This window comes from Myripristis murdjan, chromosome 24 (genome assembly GCF_902150065.1).
Source record: "Myripristis murdjan chromosome 24, fMyrMur1.1, whole genome shotgun sequence".
In the NCBI taxonomy this organism is placed as follows: domain Eukaryota; kingdom Metazoa; phylum Chordata; class Actinopteri; order Holocentriformes; family Holocentridae; genus Myripristis; species Myripristis murdjan.
In genome coordinates, this window is record NC_044003.1 from 17,853,724 (window position 1) to 17,873,954 (window position 20,231).

General features: G+C 40.1%; 1 protein-coding gene across 3 annotated transcripts; it reads right to left on the reverse strand.

Annotated features, from left to right (window-relative positions):
• Positions 1-613: 613 nt before the first annotated feature.
• mia3 (MIA SH3 domain ER export factor 3) lies at positions 614-15,069 on the reverse strand. 3 transcript variants are annotated; one of them, XM_030046742.1, is made up of 25 exons: positions 14,141-15,069; positions 13,157-13,465; positions 12,484-12,611; positions 9,601-9,732; positions 9,296-9,317; positions 9,118-9,206; positions 8,931-9,008; positions 8,521-8,631; positions 8,341-8,412; positions 8,133-8,237; positions 7,115-7,237; positions 6,884-6,971; positions 6,080-6,132; positions 5,869-5,959; positions 5,544-5,682; positions 4,910-5,072; positions 4,759-4,794; positions 4,567-4,634; positions 4,331-4,416; positions 3,682-3,795; positions 2,786-2,848; positions 2,649-2,695; positions 2,452-2,520; positions 1,561-2,020; positions 614-1,416 (listed from the first exon to the last, which is right to left on the reverse strand). In XM_030046742.1, the coding sequence occupies exons 1-25, from the start codon at positions 15,039-15,041 to the stop codon at positions 1,148-1,150; spliced, it is 3,816 nt and encodes a 1,271-aa protein (XP_029902602.1). In that variant the 5' UTR covers positions 15,042-15,069; the 3' UTR covers positions 614-1,147. The 3 variants fall into 3 exon arrangements, with proteins under 3 accessions (XP_029902602.1, XP_029902603.1, XP_029902604.1); XM_030046743.1 differs by lacking the exon at positions 2,452-2,520; XM_030046744.1 differs by lacking the exons at positions 12,484-12,611; positions 13,157-13,465; positions 14,141-15,069 and adding an exon at positions 11,217-11,797.
• Between the last annotated feature and the right edge of the window lie 5,162 nt (positions 15,070-20,231).

Consider the following 20,231-nt stretch of genomic DNA (forward strand, 5'->3'; position numbering starts at 1 on the left):
GGCACTGAAGGTGCTGATAGTCAAGCATTACCCCTGAAGCAATGTCTCGTAATAGGCCAGGTTTGCCCTGTAATAATTACAGAGCAAAATATTAAAATGTCACAATGTGTTTTTGCCAGTTGAGAAATGACTGGAAGAAGACTGGGTGACAGAATAATATGAAACTGAAAGGCAAATATCTTAACATGCTGGAGCCATAAATGAGAGAATACACCTTTGCATACATTTTTTTTAAAAATCCAAATTTCCCCAAGAATGCTTTGTATATCTTACACAAAAATGCAAAACAGATTAAAATTCTTACTATTATGCAATCAGTGTCAAATCTGGTAGCTACTACACACAGATACATTAACTACATTAACTTATATGGCTTTGATAAACATGTCAGCAGAATTTTAATGAACATTCGTCATGGTTATTTTAATAGTAAACAATAAATGTCCCTTAATAACAGCACAGATGCATGCCTATTTTTTCCCAAATGGAGGCAATGGCATTGAAATCCATAAATGTAATTCAGACAGGTGCGATATAGAGCATTAATTACTGAGTACTGACAACGGACGTGAATCTGTAGATGAAATGTCAGCAACAGATTAACGTAACAGCATTATCTTTTACGATCTTTATTATTAAAATTTCTACCAACATAGTAAAATAAGTTATACATCTGGCCATCAAATTACACATTTCCTTTACAGTCCATTCTGAAGCAACAGCTTTGGGAGAATGGGCAGATATGGTAATCCTGAAATGCTAGAATCCAAACCTTCCTCCATTTTAAAATAATTTCCACAGGAAATGACATTAAAAAAAAACTTTACCCTTAAAAATCATTGCTATTTTTCAAAACCTAAAAAGAATTGAAAATCCTCAGGCATATCATAGAATTGTTATTGCACAATAAGCGGTTTTGCAAAGTGGCATCCCTCACTATACTCTTCACCATATCAATTTCAGACACAAATGATTTATGTGTTAATGTAAGGACATGATCTTTAATTAACTTTCATTGCAGTTTTTTTTTCTTTAATTGAAATATGAAAAAAATAATCATAAATTGCTTGGGTTGCATCTGGGTTGTTAATGTGGTGGATTAGGGATGCTGGGCTGTTCAAGTCCTCTGCCAGAGTAAGTGGTGTTTTTAAGGCTCGGCCATTGCAGGCCTGACTGAGTCCTGAGGGGCTGGCCCTTGCTTCATGGATAAGTCCTGGCCCTGTCCGGGGCCGCTGTGCCCTCCCACAGAGTTTTGGGGAGCATCAGGTGGAGACTGAACATAAGCATCGCCATGAGGAGGATGGGGTGCAACGCCTCCTGGAGGCAGGTGCGCTGGTGGATAGGTGTGATCACGTGGTCCTGGGAAGCGCACATCAGGAGGGAAGGGTGGACGTGGTCCCAAGGGGCCACGGGCACCTGAACGGGACAATTGAAAGAATAAACAATTACACAAGGCATGAGGTAACATGCTGAAAACCATTCTAATTGCTCACTGACAGTATTCAACTGATGAATATACTACAAACTAACCACTGATTTCAACTAGCATAGCTCCTGTACCATGTGGTGGAGGCATCGGTCCAAAATGATGAGGTGGAGGGGGACGGAAGTGTGCAGGTGGTGGACCCCGAGGATCGATGGCATGGCCAGGGCCTGGCCTGGGGCGGAAAGCATGTCCATTGGCTGGACGAGGTCCAAACTCTCCTCCCATCGGTCCAATTGGGGGCATTCCTGGGTGTCCATTGGTTGGTAATGGTGGCCCGTGAGGAGGTGCATTGGGAGGAGGGGGCCCATGTGGCCCTGTCATTCCAGCTGGGGGGTGGTAGAGATGACTGTGGGGTCCCGGGCCAGGCCGTGGAGGTCTGTGAGGTCCAGGAGGTGGCAGACGGCCATGAGGTCCAGGAGGCGGGAGATGGTCATGGGGTCCTGCAGCTGGGTTGCCCTGAGTACCAGGGGCAGATCCTTGCACCATGGAAGCAGGCGAGTCCCTAATGGGGGAAGCTAAGAAAGAACCAGGGCCCTGGGAAAGACATTAAGGGAGGCAACATAAGAAATCTCTAATGTGGCTCATATGCAGTCACCAGATTTTGTTGACCATAAATGCATTCAAAGATTAGTCATGCAGTGATTAAAAAAAATAACTGCACAATATAATCAAGCAAAAAGTAGTTACCACTCTCAATCACATGATCAATGACCACACACCGTGATTTTTAGGACCAAAAATCAAACTTTTGAACCACACAACCGTGCTGAAGCTCAGACTTTATGAGCAGGATCAGTATTCCTTTCAGTTCTGTGAGAGAAGGTGAAACCACACATTCAACCAGAAGCAAATATTCCTTTGATCCCTTCCCAGGTCAGGGTCCAGCTTTGGGGAAGAGGGGGTGGAGTGTTACAGACACCTTAACACCGAGCACATAGACTGGACAGCCAAGCCTCTTTACTCACTGGCTCTGGACTCTCAGTGGAGGTCTCAGCCTGTGTCTCTGCTTTTGCCTGTGAATCTACTGGTGCTGTCTGTTTTAGAGCAAGGACATATACACAAGGGACATGAAGGTGGACGCTCTTTGTCCACAGATGGAATGAGGGAGGGTACAGTATAAATATGGCTTTGAGCATTAGCATCTGATATAGGACAGACTTACAGATACATCCATACTGGAAGGTGATGAGGTGCGAGGCGCCATCATGTCTAAAAGAGGAGAAAATGGCACAGTGTAAGGAGCAGGATGGCAGTTTAAAAAGCAAAAGAGCGTGTTGATGAAGATTAATCTAGACATACCGATCCCAGATGTGTGTTTGTTGTCAGCGTAACGACCATGTGGGTCTGATGGAGGCCGTGGTCCTGAGGGGAATAAATGACAAAACAAATCACATAATGAAATCCCTGCCGCCTGGGGGACTCTTTGATGAAGTTGTTGCGGTGAATTTACTGGTGACATATTCCAACAGTAGCAAAACAGTATGAAAGTCACCAGCACAAACAGGAGACTCAATCATTGCTTTGTGCTTTCATTGGTTCATTCCTTTTCTCTATACTGACATCATGCTGGATTGTAATGCAACAGCATTGTGTACTTCTTAATCTACAACAAATGCTCAACATAACTCACACCCAAATGAATTGTTGTCTTGAAGGAAAATGCCAATTTATTTCAAGTTTGTTGCTTTTCTTTCAAACTTTTTTTTGCATTATTCCTAAAATTCTTCCCATCACAACACCACAGTAAAGAGAATGAGAAGCAAAGAAAGAAGAGTAAGTATTAAGAAAGTAAAGACAGGTAGTCCCTACACCGTGAAGAGAACAATCAAAGGAAAGGAGCATTCTGGACTGTTTCTACAACTGAAAAGATGGATGAGGCGGGCTGAACAGGAACAGAGGAAATCCACTACAAAAGGAAACTTCTGTAAGGTTGAACTAAAAAGGAAGAAAAGAGGAGTCGAAAAGAAAAGAGCTGATGAAGGCACAGAGGAATAGATACAGGTACCAAGGAGATGCAGGAGGAGATATGCTCTGGGAAGAAAAAAGAAGGAAACTCAAGGAGGTGAAAGACAAAAAGAGCAAGGTGCAGCATGTAAGAGGAGAAAGAAAGATTTCAGAACGCAATGTTGTAGCCAAGAGCTGATACGCAAAGGCTCGGTAGATCAGTGAAGGGAAAATCATCCACTGGGACTCACCATACGGGTCAATTCTTCGCCCCACAGGGGCAGAGGGGGGGCGCCTAGGACCCTCTATCATTATAGGAGGGGATGGTGCACCCCCACTCACAGGAGAGGGCCCATATGAATCACCTGTTACGATCACGCCATAAATTTTACCAGTGGAAAAGAAACAACAGCATTATTACAGTGTAAAATCAATCCATTACAGTACAATTGTCACCTTATAAAAAAGACGGCAGATATTGTACATTGCAGAGATAACCCACTTGAGGCTCCCCATAACTATATATCTAAGAAATGTCAGGCAGTTATTGAGACGGTAAATATAAAACCAAAGGAAATAAGAAAAGCTATCCAGTTCTCAAGAAATGGTGTTCAAGTATGACTCCAACTTCTGAAAAAACTAACTAAGCAGATGGGACCAATTCCCAGCAGAACCTCCCCTCCAGTGCCTCCCCTACTCTGTCCCATCTCAGCTTTCCTACTGTCTCTATCCAGAAAACATTGTTTGTGGAGCTGACCACTCTTTCTCCCTTTAGGAAGAAAAAAAAATGAGCAAAAAGAAACCCAGGGTCTTGTAAAATAATATGCTACTTTAAGATCTGTTGGACAGGTAGCGCTCCAGTGGTATGGTAACAGTAGGGAATGTGCAGGAGCTGCTCACCTTGACGAGGACCCACAGGCTGTCCTGAGTTGGGTCTGAAGAGAGGAGCACGGCGCTCGTTTAGCTGGGAGGTCAGTACAGCCAGTCTGGAGAATGAGCGGGATGGGGGTAATTAGTGAATGCACAAATAACTGCCATAGCTAACTGAATTTCACATGTTTAATCTTAGTTTAAGTTGTAACATAATAACCTATCAACAAGCTGAAAATGCATTTCTAGCAACTGAAGACACTTACTTTTCACGGAGCTTTGATGTTTCAACCTTCTCTTGATTCAGAGCTCGCTCAGCATTTCGAGCGTTCACCTAGAGACAGAACAGCAGATTAGTTTTTGATGACTGGAAATATAAACTGCTGTAGAAAATCAGGCTCATATAATCATTTATATAACAAACAGCAACTAAACTTCAGCCTTTTGGTGCCACATACCCAATTTGAATGAGTTTTATTTTCCTGCTCTTTTATCTAAGAAAAAGAAAAAAAAGAGAAGAAAATATATCAGTCAGGGTACACAAACTGTTGTTATAAAGTTTCAGTTATCTGATTATGTTAGAAATACCTAAGTTTAGTATGAACTAACCTGCTCTTTATAGACCTCCTCAGTCTTCTTCATCTGCTCCTCCATTTCATTAATGCGTTGCCTTAAGATTTTGACCTGCTCCTCAGCCTCTAGAGCTTTTCCGCCCACCTCAGAGAGCAGATTCTCTTTGCTGCGGCGCTCCAGCTCCTCCTTGGTTAATCTCCTGTGAGGCCACAGAAACACACTCCTTTCAACAACTGTAACTCTGGGTGATTTAACACTTTTTTGTTTCAAAATTCCATTTATGGTCTCTTCTAGCATAATAGTATAAATTGCATTTGTGCTCTCTTCTCTCTTCTTACACTCCAGACCAGATTTCAACATTTGAAGGTATGCTCATACTATGTCAATGTTACTTAGTCCATGACAAAATAGCTTCCTTTTATCTTAGACATAATCACTGTGAAATGACACTAACTTTACGTCTTTTTAAAACAGCATGTTGCTTTTGTAGTCATATTTTTTTTCCAGACTTGTACAATTGCAAAAACTTTCAAACTAACAATTATGGTTCACACATTTAAAAATTTTCCAGACCTGTGTGAGAACTGTGCAGTCTCCTAAAGTGAGCAACAACAACAAAGGAAACAAAAAACATTATTGGTGTTTGATAACTGCTGCAGGCTGCACTTACTGCTGCAAAGCATTTTCCTTCTGTTGGTACATCTCCGTCATGATTTCATTTTTCTGCTGAAGAATCTTGAATTGGTTTTCAACATGGCTTTTCTCACTTTTAAGTGTTCCAATGGCATGCTCAAGCTCTCGATGTTGATCTGTAGCAAAATACAATTGAATTTTAAGGTAACAATGAAATAACATTTTCTTTTTAATCATTTGTTCAGTTTATGATCTGACAAAGACCCATTCAAAGACAAAAACTTTGTACAGTATATTTTTTGTAAAGGAGTAAAGCCATATGCCTGCCTAATTTTTCATGAAAAGAGACCTGATCAACATACCCTCCAGTGCTTTTCTAGCCTTTTCCTCATTCAGTAGTTTGGTCATGAAGCGATCACGCTCTTCCTCTACCACTGACAGAGTGGTCTGGACCTAGAAGGAGACAAGTGACCAGTTGACAGAAAACTACACCTTACTGGAGGACCAAATTAACACTTTATATTTGTAATATTTGAGTTTCATTCATTTGTATTAATTTTGTTGACATCTTACTCGGGAAACATCCATCATCTGTTTAATCCTGTTCTTTATGGCAGTCTTCTTATCTGTGAAACAACATACACAGCCAACCCATTAATTACTCCACACTGAACAGTAGAAAGTACAGTAAGGTAAACGATAGCTGAATACAATCTCACTTTAAATAGAGGATTATAAAGTTGCTGTGTGTTAGGACTGAGAAGGGATGTCATGAGAAACGATACTTCAGTATCAAGTTGATGCCAATAGTCCAAAAACATGACAATACCCATTTTTCTATGGCACCATAGGTACCAGCGGGCTGTAACATATTCTTCCGAAACTGAAGGGGGCACTATACAACAATTTACACTGGCTCAAATGTGCGCCAAAGAGGAGACAAACAACAGAAACAGATGGCTCCTCCAGGTGCAGCTGGAGCAGCAGCTCCACCTCGGCTTGTCCAATAGAAACACAGCAAGTTTTCTTTTCTTTTCTTTTTTTACCGTGGTATCGAAACAGGTATTGAGAATTGTGGAAATTCACTGTTACTGGTATTGACTACTGAATTTCTGATATCCTGACAACCACAGGACTGAGTGTGATAGTCCTTTAAGGACTGTTGTAGGATGACTGAAGTTCCTTAATATGCCATAGAGTCATAGCACAGTCCAATAAAACAAAAGCAGTAACTGAGAAAAATGTGCTACAATTTGTACTGTACAAATAAATAGAAATTAAATGAAATCTATGTGCATTTGTTCAACTGCTCAACCCATCTCAAACAGTATATTATTACTTTTACCAAATCACTGACATTTACTGCACTGGACTTACCTGTGACTACTTCACCATTAGCCAAACCTTTGTTGTCACTTTTTTGCAAATCACAAGCATCTAGGTCTGCCAGTAGTTCAGACAGCACCTGCCAGGAGAAGTTTTGTGGCATGGAGTGGGTCAACAATTTAATGCAAAGCAACAACAAACACCCTTTTGCAAGTTAAGGACTTAATATGCTCAGATCATTTCCAAGAAAAAGTATGACATTATATGAAAAAAAGGACTTACCTCCACATTGTGATCTTTAAGAACAACAGAGTCTTCCAGCTCTTTCTGGGACTTTTGGTAGACTTTAATCTGCTCGCTCATTTCCTTATGTTTGTCCTCCCATTCCTTAATGGTAGCTTTGAGCTGTGGGAATCGACAAAATCAAAAGTGTTGACATATGCAAAAACTGATCCAGCCTCAATTAACTCTGTTGCAGAGATGTTTGTGTCAGCTGCTTCCGTTGATCTAAACCAAGTCATGTTAGCAGGAACTGGCAAGAGAGACCCGTAATGAAATATCATGTGGGTAACAGCTAGAGATAGAGGTGGAGCTGTATAATATTTTTGCTGACTTCAGACATGACTTGAACACATCTGACAAACACACTGACATACATAAGAGGAAAAATTAAGGGTGTCGCAAACTGAATCAAACCGAGTCAAGTCGTTTTGATTCATCTGTGCAGGCTATGTCACACAATGTCCTCATCCATTGTTTATTTAATTTCTCCCCTTTGATTGTCACAAACATGTTTGTGCTGTAAACCTTATCCACCACCGCAGCAGTGAGGTACGAGTGAGGAGGTATTATGGCCACAATGTGGAAACTGTTTAAAGTTTTAGACAAAAACCAGCCTAGCAGCGACATGTAAAGCCTGCTATGCAAATATTTCAACGGGCAACAGAATCCCAAATTTTCAAGTCGAGGAGGAGCACACACTCACATTTCACCTGTTTATTTGGCTCACATCACACTAGAAAAATGCTTCTAAGTTTCAGCACGGAGCCTTAATCAGAGCATGAACGCTTTTGTTCTCCTTGTCATGAAAATTTGGGATGTGCCACCTTTTCACATTTTGATGATATGTTGTATTAGTTTCCCAGGTAATATCACATTTATTAAAAGGAGTCAAAAGTCTTTTAGTTCATTTCAATATATACATCAATTTCCACAATCAGAATTCCTGAAATATCCACCAAAGGAACCTCGCCACTGAGAACTAGACCTCAGTCACCAACAAAACATCCAAATGTCTTACCTTTTTGTTGTCTTCTTTTAGTGCTGCATAATCCTTCTCCAGACATTTATGCTGGACGTTGCGTGCATCCTCACGAATCTTGGCCTCGTCAAGGAGAACAGTGGTCTATAGTAGACAGTTAAAGTTAATAAGAAATAATGAAACAGAAAAACTTCACACAGCCCGAAAACTCAAACAACATAAGCAGTTAGGGGTTAATGATATCCACCTTTGCAAGCGCTTCCTGTGTCTTCTTCCTGCTGAGCTGTAGCTTCTCATTGGCCTTCTCCAGTTTCTCAATCTGTTAAGAAAACCATTCGGTGTCAAGAGTCTTTGAAGACAAAAAAAAAAGTTAGACATCTGAATCGTCCGAGTTGTGACACCAGCGGGAAATAAAATGAAAACTTACCCGTGTTTCATTTTTGAGAGAACCTGCCCTCTCTTCATCTAGGAGTTTGGCAATCGCATTCTTTTCCTCCTTAATCTGTTCATGCTGTGCTTCTGCCTCCAAAACCTTTATCTGCAAAGACAATAAAAATTCAAGAGATAAGTCAACTGACAGCCCTTACCAAACAAAAGCTATGCATAGGCCTTTGACATGCTGTTCAATTTAAGGACAAAATCCACATGCCCAACATAAAAAGGGCAAGCTAAACCAGCAAATGTCAAAATCAAAGTTATGACAGAAACATCTATGGCTGTATCTTCTAAACAATGAGATTCTCCATTCTACAATTTCCACTGCATCTTCTACAAGCCAGATTCACCTGGGCATATATACCTAAAATTTCTCAGATGCCTCATTGCCATTGCACTTACCTCTAGATCTTGGTTCCGTTTCAAGGCACAACTGGTTGTTTCCTCTGACTGTTTTTGCTTTTCTTTCAGTTCTTCTGTCTAGAAATGCAAATCAGAAAGTTTAAAAATTTAAGAGTCAGATGCACTGGTAAAGAGGACAACAATGACAAACCAAAAGATATTTGATAGAAATTTAAATATAGCTTACTTGTTTCTGGAGTTCAGACATCTTTAAGGTGGCATTGTTCTTTTCTTTTTTCAGTGCCTGGATTTGGTCCTTGAGCCCCTTTTCATCCACTGTAATGACAAAACACAGCAAACATTCAGCAAGGGTTTATACAACCAGCTTATGTCCATGTAAAGTGACAAAAAGGTAAAAAACCTACCAAGATACTGTCTCCCCTTTACCTATAGAAAAGGTAAAGGTAAAGGTTATATTATTATTACTTCATATTTTGACTTCATCATCAAGCATGAAACAAGCGTCACAGCAGGATAACCATGTAAATAAGGACCTTTAATTGTCATGGTATTTGGTAGCAATTTTAATGAGCACTAGACTATCAGCCTTATGAGAATGTTTTCTTGGAGTTATGTATAAAGTAGTAGACCACTATTTTCTCCACTATTGGCACATCATAACAACACAGAATGTGGGGGAAGATGAGAGCAGCAATGTCAGAAAGCTTACTGCCAATATAGTCCTCCAAAAGAAGAGGGTGAAGGTGAAAACTCCAACCAATGCAGTGATGATAACAGCTTGCCAAGGACAGCCAAACAAGGTTTCTCCTGGCTTCCACTCATCTGGCAGGAGGGAAATCATCTGAGGACGCACAAACACAAGCAGACGTGTTCAGGGATATGATCAGAAATGAGAAAAACCTGGAGAAAGCAAGTTAACAATCAGAAATGAATGAGTTTCATGTAAAAAAAAAAAAAATCAATAATGAAACCCATCCTTATCTATTACCATGATTCAACACAATGATATGGCACTGAAACAGACAGAGACAGAGAGTAATTAAAATCTGTGTTTTTTGAAACATACCAAAACGTGACAGTCAGTTTAAAGTATGTCAAGCCTAAACGAAAACCTTGGGAAATCACTCCACATTGGAACCTTTATAACTTATAGCTACAGTGTAAGCAATAATTATTCCTAATCCAAGATAGAGATACAGTCTACTCATAAACAGTCAAGCCAATTTTGAGTGACAGGTCACACCACTGTGAAGCAGAAATATCATAATATTAATGTTTAACTCTTCAATACTGTACTAAACCAAATAGGCCTACTGCTAGATCAAGTAGTGCTCTCATATTATAAGAGTGTAACCCCCCTGTTGATTAGAATTTCATTAGAAGCAGCCCTGAGGGCAGGCAAATGGGACAAACTGATTAACTGGTCTGGCTCTTTCACAAGCTGCCACTGTAGTCTTTAAAATTTGTACCTTAACAGTGGACCTTATTTCATATTTTGAACCTACCAAATCAAAGTGTCTATCCTGTTTGGACAATGAATTTTTATGCTTGTAATTTCATTTTCAACTATTGTAGTATACAAACTGCTGGACTGGTGTCATGGCAGTTCAGTAAAAGGCAGCAAACTGAATTTTGCATTCACCTGCTCCACCAAATTTAGACATTTTCACAAGTCATCATCAAAGTGTGATTCTTACAATCAAAATGAGGCTGATTAGGTGGAAAGAAATTGAGAACAAGTAAGAATTTACTAGCATGTAACTCTTGGAATTTGTTTTAAACGCTGATTTGTTAATATCTGGTTAGTGTGTAACCATACCGAGAAGAGCTCGGCATATCAGAGCAACACAGAAACCTTTGAACTGAGCACGTGGCAGGTAGGACAGAGACATGCACACACACTATGTTTCATATTGAATAACGGAGATTACAATCCAACATGCCAAACAATACCCACATCACGGGTTGTGTGGCCTAGTCTGAATTTAGACTGCATGGTGTGCCCTTTGAGCCCAGTGGGAATTATCAAATTAGCTGACTAATGACACTGCACACAGGGTAGGCTGTTTAAGGGAATCTAAAATAAATACACAGCAAACAGACTGAAATGAGACCATTGTGGAAGTGAATGACCTTGTTTCTGAACCGTCAAGAGGCAAGACACTCTGCATCTGTTATCAAAGACAAGACTGGTGAGTAAATTTTTGGAGCAGCTTCATCCTCATGCCCCTAATCCCTAACGTTAACCCTTCCTCAGCAGGCCACGGTGACTTGGTAAACAACTGGCATATCAAGCCGGGAAAAAACAACTAATTTTGCACTTACATGTTGCATCTCCTTTAGGAAAAGCATGTATAGATGATCCGATTCCAGCATAGGTCGAGCGGATGTATCACTATCCATCCCTTACTGTGGCAATGACGACCCAAACAGCAACAGAGCTAGCCAACGTATCGCTAGTTTGACAGATGTTAGCTAGCTTGCTAGTGCGTTAGCTAGCTGAAAAGCAGACTTTACCGTTAGCTGGAGAGAAACGGCTCGACGACAAAAAAAAAATACTGCCCTAGCGACAAACCTTAACAAACCTGGATGACTCGATGAGGGAAAACAACTTGACAAAAACGGTTGTTTATCGATAATTACGCTAGGTCAAATTTGACTTGTCAAACCGCTTTCACAATCGAAAAAACAAACGGGCTACATTAGCAGAGCTGGAGCTTTGACTGCGGATAACGATTTTGGTGCAACAAGCGAACCAGAAGCCACAATGGATTTAAAAGCAACATGTAATTTAGCTACTGACATTACAACAATTGTGTCTGATAATAGTTGTTTGCCTTGTCGATACTGAGCCCGGCGGTTGTGCTAGCCAGCTCCCCACCGGCTGTGTTGAACTTCAGCCTACTCTCAGTAGAACACGTCAGTGAAACAGGGGAGGGAGTCGCGGCGCATTCAAAACAACTCGGAACTTGGACACTTCCCACCTAAGACCACAGGACCTGTTTAATTTCCGATTTTTTTCACACAAACAACTTAAAATATCAACAAAAGATCACAGGATCTAGCAAACAAAATATCCATTTGAAAAGTTTTATTTAACAACTTAATAAAAATTACTAACAATAATAAAAAAAATTCTCTAACAGTTAATTTGTGAATTGGATAGCCATGCGTTTATAAATTGCCAAGCAAGCTAGACCTCCAATGCAGCCGTCTCAAGACTTTTCTGTCAATTATTATATCAACAGACACACCTTTTATATGACTTTATCCCAAGGTTCCCTATCTTGACAATATGTTTTGTTGGTAGATAGGGCTATGTGCATGACGTCATGGCTTATTTAAGTTTCTATGTTGTGAGCAGGGTGGTAAAAATACAAATTACAAGTGCAATTATGAGCAGTTTAGACAATGGCTGAAGTAGCACAGACACTGTCAAGTGACGATTTCAATCAAACATGCAGTTTTCTCTATTATTAATTTAAGCTAATACTGTTTTCATGCTTTACTAGAAAACTTTATGTGCGCAACACAGGGACCCAAAAAGATTTAAGTGACATAGCTAATGATTATGGGTTATCATTAGACTTACCACAGTAGCCCACTCTGCAGTTTTAGTCTTGATCATGGAAAGGATGCAGACTATGTACACCATTCCGATGGAGAATACACCCACTTCTTCATGAAAATCAGACACTGGTTCCATTGAGTCCGGCGATCCTGGAGGAACAAAAATGTGCATGTTGCTCAAAGCTTGGACTGAAGACCCACCCTTTACATTTATGTCATCTCATGGCCTTCAATCAAAATCCCAATCTCTGTTTGCATGAGAAAACGTCATGTGTGTACTACCAATGAGTTAGACACCGACTCCATGAACTTTTAAATTCAAATGAAGTTCATGTTTTCTAATAAAGTCACAAGGTAAAAGAGAAAATATGTTATTGTTAAAGTCTTTAATTTAATGTTAGGGTTTTATATAGGGCCTACAATAGGCACAATTAGGGACAAGTTTACGGTTAGGTTCATAATCAGCTTTTAAGGTGAAAATTACAGCTTCCGGCTTAGCACATTATCAAGAAGAAACAGCCCCATTATAAGACAGTGGAGCAGTTTGTCTTTCTTGTTATATTTCAAAAAATATAAGCGGCATTCTCCCACATCATAAAAACAGCATGGGTTCATTCTGTTTTGCGCTGGACTTTCAAGTGTTCAGATCATTAAGAGATTCTCCAAAGGTTCATAAACACTTCAACACTGCCAACCTGAGGATGAGTGCTCCACCTCGACACCGAGACCCATGTCAAAGGGATTTTCCAGAGTGGCTTGAGGGACCTTCTGCATTTCTTCTGGTGCACTGAAACTTGGCTGATTGTCTTTGTTTTTGTTAAAGTGCCCTCCATCTTCCTTCACGCTGACATCTGGTCCTCTGTGCACGTCATCCACCATGACATGCTCCTTTTCCTCTGCTGGTGGCCTGTCCTGCGCATCTGTTGCTGTGAGGTTGTCATCGCTCTCAGGCTCCAGAAGGGCATCATTATCTTTTTCCTCAACTGTGTGCTGGTCCATCTCGTCTTTGAAATTCATGTTCATGAACAATTAAAAACACAGAACAACACAAGCTTAATGAGGGACAGGATTTTTCAGGTTCATTTAAAGGTTTCTGGACATGGACAATTCCCATTCCTTCCTAAGAGAATTTAGTTTATCAGCTAGTCGTGAAGTGTGCTCCAAACTCTGTTTTACATTCAAGCAATACAACCAATGCTCTGACTGCAGGTGTGGTCTATCACATTGTCCAGAGAGCACCATTAGCTTAGTGCAGATATCTATGTGACTTTTCTTAATTGTAAAATTACCACCAAACTGTAAGGCTATACCAGTGCTGCAAATGATTTGGATGCTGATACTAGGCTAGACTAAATGATATTTGCCAATAAGGACTTTTCTGAAATCATGTGAACAATGACTGTTAACCTTGCGCATACTTTAAAAAAGAAAAAAACATTTAAGTGCTACAGAGGTTATATGACTGCTGTGTCATATCATGTTTTGCACTGTCAGTGAGCTTATGCAATATATGCATCTGTGAAACACCCATATCAGTGGGTAACACAGGTGCACTGTTACATCTGTCAGACTTTACCAACTACAGAGGAGACCTCAAACCTTCTTTAAATATACAAATGCAACACTTTAACGCACTTCAGATTGATAATTCACTAAAATAAATAAATAAATAAAATTACCTGGGTCAACATTTGATGCTCTGTCTGTTACCAAAGGTGTGCTATCACTGGCTGCTGAGTGCTTGTGCCGTAGGCTGAAAGCAAGCTCCTGGAAGTTGTCCAGTATTTCAGCTTCTTCATCAAACACACTTGTGTCCACTTCTTGGGCATTGCCATGTTTTAGATCTCGGCCATCCAGGATTTTCTCAATCTCATCCAGGATAGAGTTCTCTGAGGTTTCCAAAATGTCCTCAAGTGCCTTTTCCATGTCCTCGGTAGTGCCCGAATGTGAGAGACGGGCAGCCTGCAACTCAGCATCCATACTGGAGAACATGGCCTCCACTTTGAAGAGATTCTTGAGGCCTAAAAACTTCTGCAGCCGGATCATATCCTCTTCGGTAAAGTGGTCTCGCAGCAGAGTCAGTCTCAGTACGCTGTCACTGTATTCTGGCTCTGTGGTTGGCTGAGTTGTTTCAAGCGAGGGTTTGTCAGTATCTGGGTGTGATGTGTGCGACTGTGTGGAAAAAATGGCATTTTCATCTTCAAGCAATTCTTCTTTCTCCTCCTCCTCCCCCTTGTCTTCTGTCTCTGTGTGTTTTGATTGCTTTTTGTCCTGTTTCTCTATGGATAGGGCTTCACATAGCTTTGTTCCCTCAACAGGTAATTCTAGTTGACTGTGCTTAGTCATACTGTTTTTTATATCTCTGGCTGAATTGTCCTGGTATTGCTTCAGCATGTTGTCATCTGCTGTCTTTTCAACATCATCAAATTCTGAATCCACTGATTTCTCCTCCTCAATGGGCAGATCGTCTTTTGGTTCATTTTCCATGATTGGTAATTCTTGATGGGTTACAGCTTTGCTTTCTTCTAAAATAGTGTCTAAATCCTGTCTGTAATCCTTGGAGGTGTCATTGTCCTGCATATGTGAATTATCTCGAACATCTGAATCCTCTGACATCTCCTCCTCACTCATTTCATTTAGTGTTTGAGTATCTAATTGTTGAGGCTGGGGCTCAGCTGAGCTATCATCCTTTGATATAGGATTCATTTCTCTTTTACTCTCCTCTGTTTCTTCATGGAAACTCTGCTCATTAGTGGCGCTTCTAGTTTCATCTTGTGTATTTTCATTCCCTATCACTTCTCTGTCATGCTCATTATCATCATCAAACAACAGTGGCTCAGGCTCGGTATCAGTTTCTTTATTCTCCTGTACAGAACTGGATGCAGAAGGATCTTTGGCTTCTGGTTCTTTTGATGAGTCTGCATATAGCAACTGAACATCTTCTTTCTCTGCTTCCTCAGTAACTGGAGGCATTTGTGATTTGTCTTTTTCCTCCTCATCCTCCTCATCCTCATCTTCCTCCATACTAGAAACATCTGTTGTCTTCTCTCCACCACTGACAATTGCAAAAACTGTATCTCCAAGTGATGTCCACACGTTCTTATCCTCTGGAGTCTGCTGATCAGTGGCGTGTATGGTTTGTGGACTCTCCTCTTCATGTTGAAGGTCAGGTTCTGTAGATTCTGCTGCCTCCTCGGAGAAAGACAACAACGGAGTTTCTTTTTCAGAAACACTGTCGTCATCGTGCTGATATTCTAATTCTTCACTTTCATCCTCTTCGTATGGGGTAACCTTCCAAGTGTTTTCATCATCAGTGGTGACAGCATCAAAAGTTGTTCCGAAAGTAGTTTTAATGTCAGGGATTTGCTTCCCTGTAGAATCTGAGACAGGTTCATTTTCTGAATAAGGATAATCTTTGGGCAGAAATTCATCCTCAGGTTTTGCATGAGTATCTTTGGTTTCACTCTTTTCCGCATCTACACTTTCCTGAAAAGAATCAACTATGGTTTGTTGTTCTTCCTCTGTGTTTTCCATGGCTTTCTCAGTGGCATCCAATGCAGCTTCTGTATCAGACTCTGCTACTTCTATAGTTAGTGATTCAGTTGCCATGTCAAGCTGAGTCAAAGAGGCACTTTGATCATCTGGGACGCTGTCAAGATCCTCAGACTTATCATGTTCATGTTCATTTTCATTTTCACTGCCAGTGTTCTCATCTGTTGATGGTTTTGTTTCTTCTTTGATTTGGTCAGATGTGTCCGTATATTCTTGGTCATTCTCTTTCGCTGACAAGGAAGAGGCTAACAGTGAATCTATGTCATAAGTGTCAAATTTATCATATCCTGTATCAAAACAGACAAAATCTGTTTCCTGAAAGAAGACAAAAGGCATAAATCAAATTACAGAAAAATATACCTTGCTTTGAAGGATTTTCAATTCTTGCACAGGAACACAAAGTAGTAAAAATAGGGTATTATCACAGCTTTTATGCTTGCTTATCAAAAGACTTTTAGGTCTGCACAATACATATCAGTCATGTGACATTATGGTGTCATTCTGCTAGTTTTTAGTAATGTGTACAGTGTTTATCTTGTATCCTAACATCAAAATAAATAATTAAATAAAAAAAAAAAATATATATATATATATATATATAAATAAAACCCATCAACTCATTTTCATACCTCTGCTCTAACTTCCAGTTCTTTTTCAGTGTATATATAGTTGAGTGCAAGAAGGTCCTTTGGGAAATAGCCAAAGCGGTTACCAACCTATGGACAAACACAGGGAGACATTACAGTGAAGATGCAACAACTGAGGCAAATCCAGAGGTTGTACAGTAATGATTAAACATTAACCCCAATATACTCACACTGCCCGCCCATATATCTGTCCTTCTGCCTGCCAACTTGTAGTATACATAGATAGTTTCTGATTTCTTGAAGGACAGGAACCGACAATCTGGTCCTGAGAAATCGCTCAATGCTTTCCCGCGACACAGGAGCACTGTGAATGAAGATGAATGGAATTAGAAATACTACCTGCAGGTAAGAACATTATTAATCTTATACTGCATTAACAGCAGATCAAGACTCCCAAAGGCAACCTGCCAGTAACTCCCCTAGTCTTATCATAGTTTTTTGCAAGATGCACTTGTGTACATTTTATTGGATAATGTCAAAATATTTATGTTTTTGAAATCATACCAACACATTAAAACGACTGCAGTTACCAAATAAATAATGGAAAAACATATCAATAATTTAATTTTAAATACCAGCACACTGTATTGGGTGATATATCAATACTGATCTCAAAACCAAAACCTCATTGTCTCAGATATTGTTTTAAAATTTCTTTGAGACGGTAGAGAACATTTTGTTATGTAGTTAATGAAGAACATAGGCTACATTTTACTCTCTCTGTTTCTACTTGCGCCATCATAATTGGTTTACCCGAGGTTATTCAGGGTAGTGTGTGTACATTTTATAACCTATGAGCAGACGCTATGACACTGTATGGTCAAAATACTAATTTCGAGAATCCTGCAGAGTTGCAGACCGCACTCTTGGTCTCAAATGACGTGGACCTTCAACACAACACCAGCTGGGTTACTTAACTTGCAGCTTGAGTGGTATTTGCTCAAATCTAGCAACGCAAACTGCACTTTAACTACGGGTTTACCATGAAGAAAGACCCTGTGGCAGTTCAGTACGACTAGCCATCGTTACAGTAACACATCACTGTTGACCCACAGGGCTGCGGCTCGCTGGCTGTAACGTAGACTACAGCTAGCGTGTTGAAATTTTCTGCTTTAATCGTCAAGAGCTGTGGGATAACAAGTAACTTTATGAGTACCAGCATCAGCGCGTACTTTAGTTAAGCTAGGCCAACCACAATATCAACAGAGCTAACGTGGAACGCTCTTAACTAGCACCAACAACATTATCAGAAACAAGTTTTAGCCAAAGCCGGCCGGGAGCTAATTAGCTGCTAATGTTAGCCAGTAACGTTACTATCCAGCCCAACCAGGCAAACGGTTAGTTAGCATGGCAGGCCGGGAACAGCCTTCGTTTCAAAGTGTTAAAAAAACGAAAGGTACAGACTAATACCAGTTTGCTTGTTTTGTTTCAAGGTGCAGCACATAAACAACACCAAAACAACGCGGTGTGGTTATCCAGAAGTCAAATATCATCTGGCAACAGGTCAAAGATAAGACGCAGTATATGGCTAGCCGTAATCCGGGGTCGATTCAGGATGGTGAGAAGCATCCCTGAAGTCAGGCTCACAAGCCATAAAACTTACTGCTGCACTCCTCGTCGGCGCATCTTTTAAAGTCGGAGAATCTTTTGTCCACGGCTGCGGTTAAAATAAAATTAAATAGCAGTAATAAAAAGCCTTTTCGGTAAAAGATCTTTGCTGCCATGCTGGCAGTTTGGCGGAGTGGCTTGGCTGTGCCTGAGCATGAGCACTGGGCAGGAGAAGCCGACACGTCAGCAGATCCGGCTGCTGGGTGTAGCTTTACATCCAGGACACGGTTCGGGTTTGGCTGGGACTTGGTGTCTGTGTGAGGAAAAACAATCTCAAGTAACATGCAACGACAAGACAGGCTGCCCAAGCAATGTATACGTGCACTGGCCTACCCTTCAAAAAATGCATGTGTTACGGTTTCCTCTGGGATGATGCGTTCACTTCATCCAGGGATATTTACATTTAAGAAATCACAATCTCCTTCGTCAGACATATTCTCACATGGGGTCTTGCAGGGTTTGACTGATGCATGGCATATACGCCTTTCCCCCCACCATAGGCCACTATACATTAAAATATAGCGAGAATGTGTTGTACCAAGGTTATTCAGGAAAAAAAAAAAAAAAAAAAACACTGGTAATTATTCTTTCTACAAGCTTAATAGTTTGAGTTAGAAAATGGAATCAACATCAACATAGTCAACACAGGGTCTGATCAAACATAAATAGCTATGGTAATTTCTGAGAAAAATGTAATGTCATCAGTGGAAAACAAAAAATCTGTGTTTGTATACAGAATTCCACATTACAGTTCAGTTCTTCATATCCTGATCACAAACATCCCCTTTGTGCCCGCTTGCAATTACAGTAGAAAGTGATCTCATGCAAAATGTAAAAATTAACAAGTATACAAGATCAGGTGTGCATTTTCAGGACTGGCAAATATTGGTAAATCCAAATGATTTCACTTGGGCTGGGGTAGACCGAGACCAAGAACAGCTGTAACACTTGATGCTTTTTGCATTACCACACAAAAACTGTTAGTTTTCCTAAATACCTCTTCTATATCTGTCTACCAGCAAAGTCAAGGTCAAAAACCTATCTACATTGTCTACATGTATAATTGTATCATGTATAATTGATGTTTTAAAGACATGGAGTAAGACTACATTTATAATAATAGTCCTCATACAGGACAGTTACAACAGTGTCATGGGGCAGTTTTAACACTCATTTATAATTCTGTCAGCTACATAGAGGCTACTAGAATAAATATACCAGTTTGTTTTATGCATTAATGTTTATTTTCATACATCAAAATCAGATTAAAAAAAAAAGCACAAAAAATATGTATACAGATATGTGTCAAGTACAAATAAGGTTTGTACTTGTTATTTTCTAGAGGACAGATCAATGATTTCAGTGGGATATGTTTAATGCATGTTCAAACAGCTATTAGGAGTTATTCAGTTAATTACTGTATGTGAGAGTCAGCTTTTGTTTCACATGGGAAGAGGGTTATAGCTGTCCCCTGGTTACCGCCTTGCACATCTGTCTGGATTTCTATAAAATCTAGCACCATGACATGTCACAAAATATGTCACTTTAGTGGACAGATCAAAGATTGTATCAATAAAAGTTTTATGTCATGGTGAAGTATAGGCATTAGGATATTTCCAAAACAAAAAAGGCCGCAATATGTTTTGTTGCCAAAATGTGAAGACTCCATCAGTGCACCCCTTTAAGAGATATATTTTCTGAGTTGTATGTGTGGAAGCATAAGGACATGTTCAGTACAGTGTAATGATATTTCAGCATTTCACCCAAGGAAATTGTATTTTTTTAGGTTCAGATAAAAGCACGGGTCTTGCTAGCCATTATTTGAACCACAGGCTGTTAAAAGGCTGCATTCTTTGACAAATGAAATGAAGAAAATGTCCAGTGACACTTGACTTTTTATCTTGACTGATACTAGAAAGCATAATTTGGTAAGAAAGTTAAGTGATAAAGGTGACTAAGAGCG